We start from the raw sequence: 19,442 nt of genomic DNA, 5'->3' as shown, positions 1-19,442 counted from the left end.
GTTCAGTTCCTGGTCGGGGCACACACTGGGTTGTGGGTTTGATCCCTAGTCAAGGTGCATATGGGAGACAATCAATTGGTGTTTCTCACATGGATGTTTCTCTCTCTCTCTCAAATCAATCAACATATTTTTTTTTACAAAAAATAGTGCTTGCAAGATGAGGGAGATACAAGAACCCCTCTGGACTTGGTGGAACAAACAGAGTAGGCATCACTGGGTAGGGCCATCTGGTTGGGATTCAGGGATGAAATGATAAATGAACACTTGGTGTGAAGGCGAGCGGAAGGGGGCTGTGGACATCTGTGAACACTGGGCTTCAGAGCCATGAGTTGCTTCTGCGGGAAATGGGGTCCTACAGAAGTTTCTGAGCAGGAGACCGACACATGAAGGCAGGCTAAGAAAAATTAATCCGACAGTCACATTGACTAGACTGGTCTGTCTGTGGATAAGAAAGGTATGCGTAAGCTGAAGACTAGAAGTAGCCTAGTTAACTTCTCTATGTTCCTAGACTGCAAGCTCTGAGGACCTATATGTAGAGCCGAAACAACATGAGAATAAAAGTGTGGACTTCAGATCCAGACTGGTGGGGCCCAAATCCCAGCTCTCCCACTTACTAACTGGTCATAAGCAAATTACTTACCTCTCTTTGGCCCAGTTTCTTTACCCATGAAAGGGGGTAATAACTGGACCTACCTCACAGATTTGCAGGAAGGATGAAACTGAGTGAACATACAGAAAGCACTTACTATGCCTGGCACGTGGTAAACGCTATGCTACTCATTGGGTTAGCTGTCCAAAGCAGTAACGTATCTACAACTGGATGAACAAGATGTATGTATGTATAACATATGTATGTACAAACATATGTATGGTGCACAAGGTGCTTCATACATATTTTTAATTAACTAATGAGATCAAAGTTCATGCGAAAAAGAAAACAGTGAGTATGGCAAAACGTAAGTAGATGCAGTTTTGAAGGAAGAATCCACAGGACTTAGTAGATATCAGGACAAAGAAGACAAGTCAAGGATAGTGATAATGTTTTATGCCTTGATAAACTAGAATTTTAGTAACATTATCAGATCAAAAAAAACGGAAATAAAAGCTAATTTGGCAAGAAAAGAAATTGGGAAAGAATTAAAATTAACCAAATATCAAAAGGGGATATTACAGCCCTGGCTGGTATAGCTCAGTGGATTGAGCGCAGGCCTGCAAACCACACGATCGCAGTTTGATTCCCAGTCAGGGCACATGCCTGGGTTGCAGGCCAGTTCCCAGCAGGAGACTCATGAGAGGCAACTATACATTGATATTTCTCTGCTTCTCTCCTTCCCTTCCCCTCTAAAGATAAATAAATAAAATCTTTTAAAAGGGGGGGATATTACTATTTCTCCTTTTTTTCAAGTAATACTAAAAATGTGCCTACTTTATAGCTTACCAAAATTAAAACTTCAAAACAAAGAATTAAAATGAAAAAAATAGAAAAGAAGAAAAAAGCTAAGCATATACATTTAACCATAGCCCTGCATCTCAGCCTTATTTTCTTTGAAGCAACTTGGTTACCCTCAAACTTGGTGAGCTGGTATAGCATGTCACATAATAAAAAGACCTCTTTATAAATGTAGAATAAAGATGCAACTTCAGTTATGGCAAAAATCTCCTCTTGTTTCTAAAACTATATGGAGGTGTTTTTAGAAAGGTATTTATTTGGGGGTTCCAGAAATAATATCTTTGCCAACACTTTTACATTGATAACGGACAATTATTTGCCAATGGAGCCAAAAATCTCACATCAGTCCTGTTTTTAAAAGAGCGTGTGTTTCCAATGTTTCAAATGTATTTACCTAGAGAGACACCTCCCTGAAAATGGTTGCATACCACAGGTCCCCACACTGGATGACCGCTCTGATGGCTGTTGGGGCCCTGGCAAGAAAGGGCTCAACAATATGGACTTAAACAAAAGGTCTCTATGTGGCCTTTCATGCTCCTTAGAGTGCCAGGGGTTGGCATCTCCTCAGAGCACTCAGCCACTGATAGAAGGGAAACCTAGCATTGTTGAAGTCTTTAAAGTCAAAACAGTCAAGACTGCGAATTTCAAAAGTGTATGTAAGTAGGAGGAACTTGGGTGTAGATGAGATTTCAGGAACAGAAACCACTTTGTACTGAGCAGCCTTCAGCAGCCTATGTGCCTCATTCAGACATAGAAACCCACACTCTGAAATAGAGATCAACTATTTTTCTAGATCTAAAAACATGCGGAGCCCTGGCTGGTGTGGCTCAGTGGATTGGGTGCTGGCCCACAAACCAAAGGGTCACTGGTTCAACTCCCAGTCAGGGCACATGCCTGGGTTGTAAGCCAGGTCCCAGGATGTGTGAAAGGCAACCACACATTGATGTTTCTTCTACCTCTATTTTTCCCTCCCTCCATCTCTCTCTAAAGATAAATAAATAAAATCTTTAAAAAAATAAAAGTTAAAAAAAAGGACCTGTGGAAACAAGGCATCATAATCCCTTACAAAAAAAACAAGGTCACCATCTAAAATGAACTTCAACCTACTATCTAACCTCCAGAGTCAACATAATCTTACAGTGTTATGAATTTGAGTGTGGACTTCCCACAACAAAAGTCAGTGGCAGGACATATCAAAACAGTTTCATTTTGGAGTATAAGGAAAAAAACAACAAATGAACTCATAACATAAATTACCTGCGTGGTAACCATGACTATCTTCAAAATCTGCAGACCCAGTTTCCATGGGATCTGGTGTCTGGCTCGGAATTTTTCACACGGGCTCATGAAGTAGAACTTCAGGTCTTCCCTCAGACATTCTTCTTTCACATCAGCACCAAGATGAGCCATTGCGTTGCTGCCACAAAGGATCAGTTTTTAAGTACGCGGAACAGCCTGTTCACCAGGAAGCTCCTAAATAATACTTTGCGTTCACATGCTTCGCCCACACTCACGAGCACAACTCTCTCTGCAACCAGTAAACCTGTGTTCTCTTTAGGAAGGTGAAAATTATTCAGGACCCTTCGACTATTTGCCTTTCCACATAGCTGCTCCTCTTGTTCAAAATGGCCATTTTCAAAGATTATAAAATTTTAAAAAAATTTTTTGCAAAACTCATCCATTTCTAATTTTCACACAGTGCACTCACCTGTCACTGGAGTCCTAACAAAACTAGATGGGGTACTTTCATGGACTCCAAGAGTGAAATCACAGAAAGTTAGGAACTTAACTAATGAAATTAAGTTCTTATAGAAATACAGAATCTTTATTCTATAACTTCATAGAGAAGGAAGGATTATGTTCCCCTTTATTGATAACATATCAGTGATTATAAGATTCTAAAATGTCAATATCTTTAAAAAGTTAAAATAGCAACTCTGTATTTCCGCCTAGTCAGATCTCTGTGTTGCCTTACATCAGTAAAATTTGCTTTTACTCTCTCACAGGCTCTGGCCTCAGGAGTGGGCAGGTGACTCAAGCGAGGCCAAAAAAGCCAGTGAGATGTGGTCGCAGGACTATGACTATAACCAATGGGAGAGATGTGGTCTTTCCACTAAGTAGTCCTCAAGGCGGGGTGTGCCAAACAAACAATTGAACTCTATTAATAAGGAATATACCATAACATACAGAAGAACAGCCGCATATAGTAGCATTTAATCTATAAACATATACATGTTGGAAATATATGCTTAACTTTTACTGTTGGATACATAATCAACCAAGTGTGGAGGTCATGAACATGAAGCACAGCCCAGGCACCTGAAGTCCTGGAAGCCATGTTGCCATCCCAGGAGAGCCCAGCAGAGAGTGGGGCTGACACAGGAGGACAGACAGCGGGCAGACACTAGACCTGACGCCAGTGTTTGAGTCCCTGGGTCCAGCGGTATCTAAGGCCATCATCCCAACCCTTTCAATTTGAGCTAAAAATACGCTTTGGGATTTAAGCCAGTTTGCATTAGAGTTCTGTTTCTTGTTTCTTACAACAAGGAGTGCCTGGATGGTAAATTTAATGAATAAATCTTATTTGGTTCAGCCAATCAGTCAAGCTACTCATTTCTAGGGAAGTTTTTATGGTTGGGGGTCATTCTTGGGAATCTTTTCACCTGAAATGTCTAAATGACATATTTTTATACTGACTTATGATCCACAGTCTCCACCTTGACTAATAAGTTTAAAAGACATCCAAAGGGAAAAACCATTCTAAGACTTATTTTAAGACTTACATGAAGTTGTTAATAATTTCCCATTTTTAGACAGATTCTTAGACCTCTTATTTCCAGAATTAGTAGGCTAGGTTATTTAGAATTTTCCTGATGCAAGGGAAGGAAGGAAGGGAGAGAAGGAAAGAAGGAAAAGAAGAATTGAGGGAGAAAAAGAAGAGGGAAGGAAGAAAAAAGAGAAGAAGGATGTTGGATAAAATGCATCTTTAGGGGGAGAGGTGGAGGAAGTAGCTTGTAAAAGAAAAACAGCAAAGTGGAGTTGATGTTGTCCGGAGAACAGTATAAAAAGGAGTCGAGAGGCCCCCACGCAGTTGGGCTCATAGACCTCACCTCATGGGAAGTTGAACTTTTGAACTTGGCCAAAACCAAATGGCTACTTCCTGATATAGCTCTTGGAACAGACTGATCCCCTGAATTCTCTATTAAGAAACAAATTTTTCACCTAACAGCAGACATAAGAAATTAATCACGTAGAGCGTATCGCAGGTCCTCCTGTGAGCGCCAGTCACAGCCCTTTCAGAGCAACTTGTGTAACCCCTTTGGAAATCCCCCCTTTTCTGTCCTTATAAATTCTCTCCCCTTCCTTCCCCCTCAGAACACAGCTGGGTTTCTGCCCAAATCCATGCATCTTGGATTGCAATGTCTAAAAAATGCCCCTAAATAAAGCTTTTGTCTGCTTTGCAGTTTTGGTCAAAACTGACTGACAAACTGTAGAATACTGAAGAGTTAAAAGTAGACAAGTCCCGTGGATCTAACACCCAGTATAGTGAATACAGACAACACCACTACATTATAAACGTGCAATTTGCTAAGTGACCAGACCTTAGTTATTCTTAGCACTGAAAAGAAATAATTATAGGACATGAAAGAGGGGCTAATATCACTACAATGGCAATCATATTATAATACAAAAAAATGTATCAAATAAACACATTGTACACTTTAAATTTACACAATGTCATAGGTCAAATATATTTCAGTTGAAAAAAGAACACTTGGAATAAAGATGTTTCTAAGAATGCTTAAAAGTTTAAAGAGAGCAAAGATCTACCAAGGCAATCTTGGGGGAACTGGTGAAGTTGGAGCCCATTGCCATTCATGCACACTTAGGCTTCAGTTCGTGGCCCCAGGAGAAATGAATAAAGGAGCGAAGACTTAAAGTCCAAAGCCCAACCAAGATATAAAAGGAGACCCTCCTCAAATTTAGGCAGGGGCCCCAAAGAGCTAACTCCTCAGAATAACAACCAGCACCCACTCAAACTGCCTGGCCCCCCAAATGTAGAAAACTACAGAGAAGACCAGAGTAGCTTCAAATCAAAGGAAACAAAAAGGAAATTAAAAATGTAGACCCATCCTGAGAAATGATGGCCAAAACCCAGCCTCTGAGCTCCATGCCTGGTGAGCCCGAGAACATCACACCACGTGCCTTGTTCAGGGGGCACCAGGCTGGGACAGCCCTCCACCTCCCAGCACACACACACGGACCTCTCCAGAGGTGCATCCTGGGACTTGGGGTGCTCTAACAAACCACTTGTAGAACACACTTACCAGTCGTAAAACACAGCCAAACACATGAGAAAACCAAGTAACATAAGACAGTCAACTTAGAAACAAGGGCCAAGTACATGGAACCAGACACAGATTAGAAAACAATCACGCTTACCTTATCAAAAGACAAATAGAGGTAAAAATACCCACTATGAGATTAACTTGAGAAAACAAAAGAACTTTCAGAAATGAAATATCATTTCCCATAATGAATCTCATTTCAAAAGAATGAGAAGCCTTTTCCAATGTGTTTGCCCTGCACCTGTTGTAATTACCTCCTGGTTCCATCTCCCAACCTGCTAGACATTTACCGTGTGGGGCGACTGTGCTGAGTCTCGGGACACAAAGCTGAACACCTTCCCTGAACTTCAGGCGCTTGGTATCCAGTAGAAGACATAGACTTGTGAGTGCATGTTCACAAATTAGCAAGTAACTTAGTGAAGGCTGTATTGTGGAAGTGTAGAAAGTATCATGGAAGCAGAGTCCTAATGCTGGGGGGAAGAGTTCACAGTCATACTACCTGGAGCGGTGAGTGCTACGGGGACACCTGAAGAGCAGCGTTGAGAGAGGATTTCTAAAAAGAAGGTGGCATCCTAACTGTGCCTGAGAGCCACATCCTCCGACACAAACCTTCAGGTTTCTGACAATGCGGATCATTGATTGTGTTAGATTATTTACACCACTGTACCCTTCTGCAAGTTTTTCACTTAGGTATTCATAGGGCAGTTGTAATACTTCCAGCACCGTGATGAGGGGGAAAAATTGAGAAAGCTAGCATGAAAAACTTTCCTCTTTGGCATATAGGAGCCACTAGGTGAAATACAGGAATGTGCTAGGCAAACGTGATCAACTAATGATAGGTATACAGAAAAAAGTTAGTTTATATGGATAATACAGTTACAAGATGAGGCTGCTGTTTTTTAAGAAGTCTAACTCAAGTTTAGAAATAACATCTAAAGTTTGGAAGAAATAGTAATGATGTTTTGGTTCAAAAAGTCTAATACCTCAAGGAAAATGTAAATGTATAAGCTTTCTAATCTTTCTTTTCTGAAGGTTCTTTCTTGCTCCCTCTTTCCAATTTGTGGATTTGCCCTAGTTCCCTGGAAAATGAAGGGCATTAAACATACATAGATGCAACCAGACATCTTATTCCTATAACAAAAATACAATGGTGAAAAAAAATAGTGCAAGAAGGAAAGAAAAATAGTGCAAGAAGGAAATTTACTAAAAAAGAGAGAGACAGACAGACAGACAGGACAATATCATAGCACTAAAACATTCTGCATTTGACCCATACTTATCCAATACCCATGAATGCTGAGCCCCAGGCCAGGCTGGGTGTTTGGTACAAGAGCCTTGAGCTGCAATCACAACTTCATAAGCAAGAATTAAGTCAGGAGCCCTGGCTAGTATAATTCAGTAGATTAAGCACAGGCCTATGAACCAAAGGGTCGCCAGTTTGATTCCCAGTCAGGGCACATGCCTGGGTTGCAGGCCAGGTCCCCATTTGCGGCCTCGTGAGAGGCAACCACACATTAATGTTTCTCTCCCTCTCTTTCTCCTTCCCTTCCCCTCTCTCTAAAAATAATTAAATAAAATCTTTAAAAAATAAAATAAAAATAATTAAGTCAGGAGGAGCAATACTACAACTTTCACCACACATGATGAAAATCACCATCAGGTTTAGAAAAGGACAGAGAGATGCTAACTTATAACACAACTCAGGGGTGACAGAGAGTGAAAGAGATTACACCATAAAACCATTTAAGGAACAAAAATCAATGAAGATCTAAATTACAGTCAGCCATCCATTGCTGGGCAGTCATGCAATGGAAATTGCATGGAATAAATAAACACAATCATGAATCTTACGAATTATTTGTTTCACTAAACTACAGAAAATGAATAACCTGGATTTGTGTGAGCTTAATACAAATATCAAAGGAAGAAAGCACAATATTTGTAAGCATAAAAACAAGATCTGGAACAGAAAGAAAAGTCACTCACACAGTGGGTACATAAAAGCTAGAGGTGCTTGAATGGAAAAGTAAACAGGACTTGGCAAAGAAGCCTGAGCCTGGTACTGTGGTGACAATTCAAGGAGAAAGCACATCAAAGCTACCATCAGTCAGTAAGAAAACCTACTCTTTCTCCAAAGAATCAGAACTGTGTAATGTCAGCTACTTTTAAGGCTATCACATGACCAAGGGAAATTCTAGCTTTACCAAATCAATGACTGAAAGATTCTGGAAGAATGAGGTTTTTAAAAAGCAAAACCAGTTGCCAGCAATTCTTAGCTGCACCAGGGTCATGAGCCCCTGTGAGAAGCTGTGAAGGTTCTTGGTCTTTTTTTTTTGCACTAGAAAAATGCACACACCAGTTTCAACCATGGTACCTTGCTCCCATGGGCATGGTCTGCTCAGCAAATCAGCTAACCAGGCCAGGCTGCTGTTGCTTTTAAGCTTGCATGACCCTTACCCTCAAAAAGAGATGTGGAAGTTTGTTTCCTACTGTCTGTCGCCTTCAAAGTGGGGTGCGTTCACACAGGGGGTGTGCAAGACCATTCACTGATCCATGAGAAGAGTTAGAACTGCTAATTAATTGCATTAACCTAGCAAAGAGAAGTTAAGATTTACACATTTTAATTTATGAATTATTACATATCACACCTAAGAAGCTCTCACTTGGTCAGAATGCCAGATGCCTTTCTCACTTAGGTAAACAAGGCACCCTGGGGGAAGAGCGCACATCCCTAAAGTAGGGGCTGATGGCGGCTCCCTCACTGGTTTTTGGCACACCCCTACCACTTAGGGTTTATGTGAGCCCATGTAAGCATTTTTTGGAGCAGGGGTCCTCACCCCCCTGCAACCGGGGCCACCAACCAGTACCCAGCAGGAGGTGAGTGGCAGGCCTATTACCACCTGAGCTCCCTGCTCCTGTCCTACCTCCCGCCCCTCCCACTCCCATCCCTGGAAAAACTGTCTTCCATGGAACCGGTCCCTGGTGCCAAAAAGGTTGCGGACTCCTGTAGAGTACATTATCCACTTTAGTTAACCCTCACAAAGATGGGCAAGGTACATAAAGATTATTGCAAAAAATTAGACCCATCCTAAAATTAATGTAAGCCTAAATTAACATCAAGAAAAATGGGAAAGCTTACACTCCCTTGATACAAACTTCCTTGACCATGAGTTTTTTTTAAAAAGATGAAAAGCAAATCTGATCTGAAAATAAGTTGGGGGAAAAGACAGTCATTAAAAAAAAACCTATTTAGCCCTGGCTGGTATAGCTCAGTGGATTGAGCTCGGGCCTGTGAATGAGACGATCGCGGTTCGACTCCCAGTCAGGGCACATGCCTGGGTTGCAGGACAGTTCCCAGCAGGGGACCCACCAGAGGCAACCATACATTGATATTCTTTCCCTCTCTCCTTCCCTTCCCCTCTAAAGATAAATAAATAAAATATATTTTAAAAACCTATTTAAACTATAGGCTAAATCTATTACTGCTAAGTGAAGAGCCTGACCCTAAGGGTGCATACTGTGCCTTAACATTAGCTAGCAACACTATGAAGTCATACTGATATCAGGAAGTCACTGCATTTAGCAGTTTATGTCAACATCTTCAACTGTCTCACTCCTTAAACTGCTCATTTTAGCTGTTCTAGAGCATTTTTGGTTCTGTATACAATATATAAATAAACACACTCAGGAAGTGATGAGGCTAAATTATCGAAAATATTTGGGACTACTTCTCTCGCGTTTCGAAACTCCCACAACACCTTAGATGTGGCTGTTCTTTTGTTATCTCAGCTGACATTATAAATTCCTGAGTTTGGGGAAAACTGGTGTTTGTTCTCCTGGCTCCGACAAACAAATAAAAAACAACCTCGGTAGGAATTCCTTTTCCTGTCAGACCCATTTAGGTGCCGTGTCTGGATGCAGTGACCCTACAGTAGGGTGTTCTTTCTAACCCACAGCTGGCTCTTCCTCGACCCAGGGGACGGAGCAGGGGAGGCGGGATGAACCACTCCTCGAATCTGTCCTTCTTCCTGTAGCCTCTTCACAGTGCACGGCACAGCCAGCGTCCAGACACCAAACCCGGAGCTGATGTCTGCGCAGATCTGCACCATCTGGTCCCACCTGCCTTCCCGCTGTCATCCCCGGCCCTGGCCTTAACTGTGTACATCATTTCAAGTACACAGTAACAAACCCTACTCTGATTTCTGCTCCTTGCAGGCAACCACTATTCCCTGTTTTTCTCAGTTATTTAATATTTCAATATAATAGTGTTCCACTGTTTTTCCTCTTTTGGATACTATCAGTTTACATCCTCCTGTGAAAAATATGGAGTCAGCTCTTATATTTGCCCCCCCCACCAGCAAACACACCCATTTCGCCTCCCCACTCATCTTCCCAATCAAGTTTTAATAATAATTTCGGATAAATTAACATTTATGATTTATGAAGCAAATACACAAATACTCTTCACAGTTGAGCTATTAGTACACCGTGGTTTTATATTCTTTCTTATAAAAAAATGTTTGGAATTAGCTGCCTTTTCCCACATTTGCTTAGTTTTTCACATACACCCAGGACCTTAACCCCAAACTCTGGCTGAGTCTGACAGGTCTCTTCAATACACACAAACAAGCTGGGGAAATCCTGTCGACTCCCTTCTTCTCCCCGGACTTCATTCCTGGAAGCCTCACGCTCCTGCTCCAGCCTACGTTGGTTGTTTCCTAATCCCTTTTCAGGGCCATCAGTTTGGGAATGCCCTCCACCTCCTTCCTAAGTCAAGTTCCACACTTTCTGGATCCCATCTCCACTTTTCTTTGCTCCCTCATTATTGTGGAGAGTATCCTTCAATCTCTTCCTGTGACAGAAGCCTGGAAGGTCAATTTTGAGACTGCCTGTGACAGACCCCGCTAGCTGCCTGCCCCATCTTCATTCCTCCCCTCTTCCTGATTTTGTTGAGGGCAAGGAATATATTAAAATTGAAGGATAGAAAAATTCAGTATCAGATCTAGACAAGAACTTGGTCCACTGTTTCAAACTCAGCTGCACACCGAGTCACCTGGAGTGCTTCAAAATACTGATGCCTGGCACTCACCTGCAGAAATTCCGGCCTGGTTGATGTGGGTACAATCTGAACATCTGGGCTTTGAAGAGCACCCCAGGTGATTCTGATATGCACCCAGTTTGAAATCTTCTGCCCTGGAGATTTTACCTGTTTTCGTCTCTTCATTTTACAAATGAGACAACTAAGGCACCCTGAGGGTGCAACTTGTCCCAATGATGAGAATCCAATTTCCCTCCCTGACCACCTTGTCCAGCATTCCTTCACCAGCCCCAAATTAATATTTTTAAAATTAGTTTCTTAATTTATCTTTAGAGGGGAAGGGAGGGAGAGAGGGAGAGAAATATCAATGTGTGGTTGCCTCTCATGTGTCCCCTGCTGGGAACTGGCTTGCAACCCAGGGGTTTGCCCTGACTGGGAATCAAACCACGAATGTTTGGATCACAGGCCTGCACTCAATCCACTGAGCTACGCCAGCCAGGGTCAAATTAATATTTTTGAAGTAGTAATATCTCAAACATAATTTCTCTTATTTGAAATGTATGATCCTTTGGTAAACAACAGCATCTTAGTCCACGAATTCAGGAGGCTTCTCAATGGTCATGTTATTGCAATGGAAAGGAAAAAAGAAAGAGAGCTACATGATGGAATGAACTCAACATTTACCCTCCTCAGGTTATCTTTGTGCCTCAGATTGTCTAGAGCAAACACCAGGCTTCTTTTTCCTCCTCTGAAAGTGCTGCATGTTCCAACAGCCACTTCCTAGGCCTGGACTTAGTGGCTCGACAGCATTGATCCCACCGACCACTATGTCCCTGGCACAACCTCTTCCCTTTGCTTCTAGAACACCCCACTCCCCTAGTTTTCTTCCTGCCTCACTGGACATCTCTCAGCTGTAATCCCTTGTCCAGTCAGTGGTTTTCCACCTTGGCTGCACAGTAGAACCACCTGGAATTTTCTAAGGTTTCGGTGCCTGGCTTCCTGGCCCTAGACATGTGATTTAGTTGGTGCTCAGGTATGAGGTGGGCACTGAAATTCTGCTAAGCTTTCCTGGTGATTCTAATGTGTAGCAAAGAACAGGACTTTTTGTCCAGAGGCAAAAAGCAAAGGCCACTTTTGATTTCTCCATTTCCTCCTTAACCCTCACATCCAATAGATCAAGTCTTCCTTCAAAACACATCATGAGGTGGTTTCCGTCTCCCTATACCCACTGCAGCCTCCCAATTCTCCACACAGTGGCCAGAAAAAGTAGCTTTTAAAGCAGAAGTCAGATATTACTTTCCCGTTTAAAATGATTTAGTGGCTTCCCCCTGCTCTCAGACTAAAATCCAACCCTTCCACCATGGTCTGCAAGTCTCCTGCCCACTCCTTCCCACACCCTCTCCCCACCCCTCCTCACTACCCACAGCCTCCTCCCTGGCCCTGGAACATTCCATCCTCTGGCATTTGCATTTATTGCTTCATCTGCCTACTGCTATTCCTCCAACCCTTTGTAAGTCTGGCTTCTCTCATCCTTTACCTCTCAACTCAAGTGTCATCTCTTCAGAGAGGGCTCACTGACCATCTTTTAAAAGTGACCTTCCCCATTGCTCTCTTATCCCTTAATTGCCTTCATAATTGAGATCACAATCTTTACTGCTCTCCCCTGGAACAGAACTTCACAAAGACTCGTCTTGTTTCACACTATATCCCACACTATAAGGCCAGGTACCTGACACATAACAGGTGTCCAATGAATCTTGGTTGAAAGAAAGAAATGAGTCAGTGAAGGAGGCAATTGATGCTGAGTACATGAGCTTTTCCTTGGCCAGTACCATTAAGATCAAATAGTAATAATAATAACAAATATAATAAAATGACACAATAATAATAGAAAGTCTGAATTAAAAATGCACTGAAATGTTTTAGTTTAGTTAAGTTACATTAGAGGGTTTCAGTAATTTAGTTGATTAGTTTGCTGATAGAAACCCTGTTTTATTTCAATTAATATTCCTAAAGATCTTCCAAAGAATGAATTAGTCAGTGAATTGTTATCATGAATATCTGGAATCCACTGGAGAGAGAGGGTTAGAGACATCCCTCAAACCAAATACAAACATAAAACTTAGACACATTACAATATAAAAGCATCGGATATAGATTTTTAATATATAATTTAAGATGACTTTCTAATCATAACAAAATTCAGAAGCCATGAAAATGATTGACAGATCCTAACACAAAAATTTGACTTCAAAAAAAATTAAAAGACAAACTGGGAAAAAGGTTTGAAATATATTTAAACAGGCCAAAGTTGACTATATACTACTTGTAGAGAGCTCTGAATTATTAATAAGAATAAGACAGCCCAATATAATAACAGGTAAAAGATCTGAACAAGTTAATGAACATTTAACAATAATAATGGGGAAAAAAACTATGGAAGGAAATGTAAATTTTTGAAGGGCACTCGGACAGTTTCTGGAAGAGTTTCTATGACGTAGAACTCAAACTTCTATGAATTTATACTACAGAAGTTACAGTAACCAGTGAAGAAAATGATTTTAAAAGTGTTCACTATAACTTGGTGTTGACTAAAGATATCTATGACATATTGTTAAATATTTTTAAGTTATAATGGAAATATGTTGGGGTCTCTTTTTTCAAAAACTGTTGGCATTTTATCTCTGTATGTAGACATTTTAAGAGACTAAAAATACATAACAAGAAAAAAATCGTTACTCCCTGTGAAGTAGACCTATCAGTCATCTTAATTTTCTTCAAGTTTTCCGTACTTTCTTGATTTTGGGAAGTTAACATGTGAGTTTTTATGAGTAAAAATGTGCTATTTCCAAAGGAAAGAGCCTAATAACATGTATCAGGTAAGTAATCAAGTACTTCCTGCCCTGAGTTCGTTAGTGGTGGGCAGGAGGTGGGGCGGAGAGAAGCAGTTCCGAGAACGAAGGTCAGCGTTTCTACCACAGCGACCACATGGGCCGCAGGTGAAGGACAGTGCCATCTGGCAGATGGAAGACTTCATTTGGACCAACCGCTAGCAACTCCCACACCAGTTTTTAAAATTTATTCCAAATTCCTACTGTGATCTATTAATTCACAATTTGCTAATCTCATGAGAAAGAGAGAAAGAGAGAGAAAGAGGAAGGGGGAAAGAAAGCGGAGAAATGTTCAGTTCCCTGAGGCTCTGGGGTAGCTGGGCCCCAATAAAAGGAAGTTAAGAAGGAAAAAAGTCAAAGAAAGAAACCTTGGTTACCTTCTCACACAGCCCTCAGACCATAAATAACATGGGTCATTTTACTCCTGAGGAGCACCCAGAAGAAAGCCTGTAGGGGCTTTTGATTTCCCACCAGAGCCACGCACACGCACAGAGGATGAGCACGCTACAATTTCTAGGAATTGCCCTAAAGACAACCATGCTGCTACGTTCCTATAAAATCATCTCCCATCACCACCCGCTGCCTCAGGCCAGCAGGAAAGCCAAACCAGATCTGCACTTTTTTTTATCCTCACCTGAGGACATGCTAGGACATGCTTATGGATTTTTAGAAAGAGGGGAAGGGAGGAAAAGAAAGAGGAAGAGAAAACATGGATGGAGTGGAGTCCTGTCATATGTGCCCCAACCAGGAATGAACCTGCCATGTAGGCAGGTGCCCTAATCAGGAATCAACCCAGCGACCTTTCGTTTTACAGGACGCTCCAACCAACTGAGCCACACCAGCCAGGGAAAGAGCTGCACATTTTAAGTGCTTGTTCTGAACAAGCCTCCCCACCTTGGAAAATGTCTTGAAAAATCAGCTGTCTGGGTCAGAGACAAATAAAGTAAAACTCCATTTCTTAGCAATATAGGGTATCACATGCAGTTAAAGCTGAAGGTGATGAGTAGGCACAGGGCATTTCCTCACAGCTGTCTTCCTCTAATAAGTGCCCAGTTTAATGAGGTCATGATGATGGTGCTCTCTAAGTGCAAAATTAAAAGAAGTTATAAAGTTATACTTAATATGTTTTCCTCAAAACAGTGACTGAGTATAGTTTATTTTTGGACAGCCCACTTCAGTGGCAGTTGGGAAATACACTGAGTCACCCTATTCCTCGCAATTCCCTCTAGTTGCTGTAAGTGACATGATTTTCTTCCAAAACCCACCATTGAAATTGCAGATCTTTTAGAATTACACACGCCAAGGATAATTTCCCAGAATCCTTAGCCTCCCTAGTCACCAATCATTGCCTGACAGATGTTGTAAGCAGCTACCACCAGATTTACTCAAGGGGAGGTGATAAAATACAACCTTCAGAGGAGAAGAAAGCAAACGGGCCCTCCAGTTAAGGGGAAAGAAACATTGGCAACATGCCCCCAAAGCTGTCTTGTCACACTGGGGAGGAGGAAGCAGGGGCCCAAACTCAAAACGGAGTAGAGAAACCTCAGCTACAGGTAGGATGAGGAAAGTGGGAAGAAAAAGAACCCAGATGACTGCCAGAGCAAACAAACAATGAAACAAACAAATAAACAAAAACAATAAAATACTTTAAAACACTAGAAGGGAAAAGAATGTTGTTGTTTGGTAAAGAAAATGAAGCCTGGGAATATAACTGCTTTTCTCCCTGAAACCCATAACAGGTGATCTGAGAGCTCAGGTGATCTCATTCTTCAGAAATGACCTTGGATTCCAGACCTCAGAAAAGGTAACAGTCTGCCTCAGGGAGGGCTCCACCTTTAATCTTCATAGCCGAGGGGTTTTCTTTGACCACTGTTTTTACTTTGAAAACTGTAGCCAGAAGAAGCCACCTGTTATTCCACTAAGTTTCAAGAACTGTCTTATTCTGAGTTTCACTTTACTTTTAGAGACCTAGCCAAAGAGATTAGTTTGTAAATATTCTCATCCTTTGGTTCTGTATTCTCTGCCACTCTGATCAAAACTTCACTTCCTATTCTTTCCACTTGCTTAAGATATTTTATATGCATTATTGTGTTAAAATAACACTTTTGATGTGCTCCTCCTTGGGAGAAAAGAATGGAGTCTCTTGAAACACCTCATTGGGATTTATCGATTTTTAAGTGCAGGAGATTAAATTAAATTGGCACTATTGTGGTGGCTTCTGCACAGTAATGGTTATGGGAAGTGTGGGAAATGTGCCTGGTTTTGAAGGGTCCAGGCCACAGAACCCAGTTTAGGGAAGGTTCTCATGAAAAGAGAAGGGAACTTTTATGGCAATGGGAGTTTGACTCATCTTAAAGTATGATCAGGAAGAAGAGCTAAAATCTCGAGACTGCTGACTCACTTGGAGGAAGTTACCAGATTCCTTCTGGTACCTTCCTTCCTTCCAAACTTGTGCTGTTTGGTTCGCTGCTAACCATTAGCACATCACAAAGGTGGTCAGCAGTATCTGAAAGAGTGAAACCTACACTCCACCTCCGGGGAGAAGGAGGTAGCTGGTCCCTTCAACATAAAATATCAGAATCTGCGTCCTGACATCCATAGACAGCTTCTGCCATCTCACTCTCATTGGCTCCTTCCTCTGTTTTCAGTTTCAAAGCCGCACAACCTGCTGTTCCCCACTGGTATCGTACAACCAGGCATGTGCATACCTCAAACCTGGATCCCTTCAAAGGCAATTTATGTGCACACCCCAGAGTGTGTCCCCCCATGCTGTAAGAACAGGAACTTCTGAAGATACTCCCTGGATACAATAAAGCCGTTTAAGCCCTGAAGGAAATGTGCTAAGGAAAATATTGACTTACAGAAAAAAACAGAGAGAGGTTACACACTACATGCACCACGAGCACACAGCTGTTCATCAGTGTCAGCAGGAGACGGTAAACAAACCCAGAGATGATTGCTCCTTAGAGTTTTAGGACAACACTTTTAGGCTGGGGCAGATGGAAGGAACATGTACCTTCTCCCATGTGCCCCATTACAATAGACACCTAGCATTAAAAGAGCTTCTAAGTTGCATGATACCTGGTCATTTTGTTGTAACATTCACGGGTATGCCGCTGGGAAAAAAGTTGCACCAACAGTATGTCTTCTCTTTCCAAATTGGTCTTTCAAACATCTAAGAAATATATGGCACTCTTGCTTGGAATAAAATACTTACCTGGACAGTCACCAAAGATCAAATGAATTCTCTTGAACTCTTACTTTCCTTGCTAGCATTATTAAGTCCACTTATAATACTGAGAATATTGTCATGCAGGAAAGGCAGGGACGTCTCTCCACTATTTTAAGGAATTTTAACGACCCATCACTATATTTATTTTGCGAGAAGGAAGGGGAGCTAAGGCCCGTGTACTCCTCAGGCTCAGGCTCAGCAGCGCGGCTGGCTGGTTGGCAGCCCCGACCTCAGGCGTGGGGCCCCCTGACAGCGCCACTGGGCTGAACTGTACGCCTTTTCATGCGGGCAGAGGAACTGAGGTTAACCGCACCACACCCCTCCCACCTGAGGAAAAGGCCTGTTTGTTCCGGAAGGCACAGCCCAGCTTTCTTGAACTCACTGCTAGCAGTTAACAGGAGCGTGCTCAAGATAGCAAGAAAGCTCTGGTCTAGAACCAGAAAGCCGTCCACTTGAGAATTTCTCCAGAGCCCGGTATCTGGAAAGACGCAGCTCAGGCGCCTGACCTGAAGGTTAACCTGAAAACATCTGATCCTCTCCTAAGCCACCTGGCCTGGGGGAAGGGGCAGACTGCAAGCCAGGTCAGGCCTCGCCTTCCACACTTTCCACAGCTCTCGCGATTCGGAGCAGGAAAAACTTTCAGGGCACATGCTTATCCGCCTTGCTGGAACCGCCTCCCTGCAGCTGGAACCTTCCCGGCGCGGCCCCTCTCTTACTCGTCCTCTCACCCTTCCCGCCAGCGGCGCGCAAAGGCCGGGGCCGAAGGCGGACTCCCCAGGCGGCCGCGTGCGGCGGGCTCTGCTCCGAGGCGTCGCCGGCCGAGCTGCAAGGCCGGTCCGCGCGCGCCGGACGGGACGCCGCGCGTGGCCAGCCCGGCGTTCCCGCCCCAGCCCCGAGTCACCACTCCGCCCCTCGCTTCCCTGCCGGAGGAGACTTTTTCCACGTGTCGCGAGCCAGTCTCTCTGGGCCCCGGGAGGCGGGAAGCAGCGAAGCAGATCGAGGTTGGGGCAGTGGGAGATGTAGCGGAGGTGCGGGCGCGAGAAGACCGGAGCAGGAGAGGAGCCCGAGCGGGGCCCGCGGCGAGCCCAGTAGACGGCGCCGAGCGCCCCCGGGGGACTAACCTGCGGTGGGGCTCCCAGGACAGGTCTGAGGCTGAGTTCCTCACCGGCAGGTCCAGCGCCTCCGCTCCGCGAGACATGGTGCGGCCCCAGAGCCGCAGCAGCCAAGGTCAAGGGTGGGACAGCTGCACCTGCCCCGGGCTCCCACGCTCGCGTCTCCGGTGCCCCGCGCGACCCCTCCACTCCGCCTCCCGCGTGTCCGCTGGGCGGCAGGACTGCGGAGCTGCGCCTTCTACAGAAGTCCCGGCGGCCCGCGCCCCCTCCACACCGCCCCCGGGCGGTGGGGCCGCGCACGTCCAGCCCCCTCCGGGCTCCTGCCCGTCTTCGTTCCTTCCTCGGTTTCTCCATTTTTCATTTTCTTCATCCATTCATGTGTCCATTTCTTTAGCCATTTCTATTGTGATGCGTTCAGGACACCCTCACTGAGCGCCAAGCCGAGTGCTGGACACTGGATACACGAGGAAAGAAAGACACGGGCCCTTTCCCGCTAGGATTTCACATGAAACCGACAAGTTCATTGGTTGCGCGTGTTTTCCTCTCCTGAAGGGCACGATCACAAAACTCCGTGACAAGGTTCATGTTTCAGATGTGAAAAGTGCTACTGGAGCACAAGGAAACTAAAACGAATCGCCTTTCGCTCGCGTGGGGACACTGGAGCGCCCCTCCGGAGCGGGCAGGGGGCGTCCGCGCGGCTACTGGCTGGGCCCGGGGGACGGCGACACGCGCACTGCGGGAGCCGCCGCCTCGCTCCGCCCGCGCTCGCAGCTGCTCTGCCCTCCACGTGTACGACAGGAACACGCGCGCCCCTGGGAAACCAAACCGGAATCTTAGAGATAAGATTATCTTTAGAGGCCCTGGCTGGTGTAGCTCAGTGGATTGAGCGCGGGCCTGCGAACCAGACGATCGAGATTCGATTCCCAGTCAGGGCACATGTGGGTTGCAGGCCAGTTTCCTGCAGGGACCAGTTCCCTGCAGGGGATGCACGAGAAGCAACCATATATTGATGTTTCCTTCCTCTCTCCTTCCCTTCCCCTCTAAAGATAAATAAATAAAATGTTTTTAAAAAACTTAAAAAAAAAGATTATCCTTAAAGATAAGGACCACTCAGCTGAGCGGTCCTGTTGGCTTGGCAGTTTGGACCCGGCCAACGGGCCCTTTCCCAGGGAGTCAGTCTGTTCCTGCTCCTCACGTGGTAGCAGCAGCGTCCAAGTCCCAAGTTCCAGGCCACTTGGATGAGTAAAAGGTCTCAGAGTATAACTAGGGCAAAGAATACCCCGCCAGATAATTATTTTAATACTCGTCTCCAGGTAAATACAGTTGGACAAAATGACGTATGTAAATGCATGCATAATTGACCCTCGTTT

At 43.9% G+C, this 19,442-nt stretch overlaps 1 protein-coding gene across 6 annotated transcripts in view; it reads right to left on the bottom strand.

Annotated features, from left to right (window-relative positions):
• Nucleotides 1-18,769, bottom strand: part of MCOLN2 (mucolipin TRP cation channel 2) — a 53,768-nt gene extending 34,999 nt beyond the window's left edge. For 2 of the 6 annotated variants that reach the window (XM_037060948.1, XM_037060954.1), the window contains exons 1-2: nucleotides 18,082-18,769; nucleotides 2,708-2,867 (exon numbers count right to left, since the gene is read on the bottom strand). In XM_037060948.1, coding sequence (XP_036916843.1) covers nucleotides 2,708-2,867; nucleotides 18,082-18,158 — 237 coding nt within the window. In that variant the 5' untranslated portion in view covers nucleotides 18,159-18,769. Of the gene's footprint in view, nucleotides 1-2,707; nucleotides 2,868-8,256; nucleotides 8,426-17,342; nucleotides 17,368-17,466; nucleotides 17,667-17,688; nucleotides 17,696-18,081 lie in introns of those variants that run through there. The other 4 variants (XM_037060952.1, XM_037060950.1, XM_037060951.1 and 1 more) reach the window with 4 other exon arrangements.
• Between the last annotated feature and the right edge of the window lie 673 nt (nucleotides 18,770-19,442).

This window comes from Sturnira hondurensis, unplaced genomic scaffold (genome assembly GCF_014824575.4).
Source record: "Sturnira hondurensis isolate 20B ecotype Veracruz unplaced genomic scaffold, ASM1482457v3 Scaffold0013063, whole genome shotgun sequence".
Taxonomy (NCBI): Eukaryota; Metazoa; Chordata; class Mammalia; order Chiroptera; family Phyllostomidae; genus Sturnira; species Sturnira hondurensis.
The sequence above is the reverse complement of the archived record's forward strand: the minus strand, read 5'-3'. Positions and strand labels throughout refer to the sequence as shown.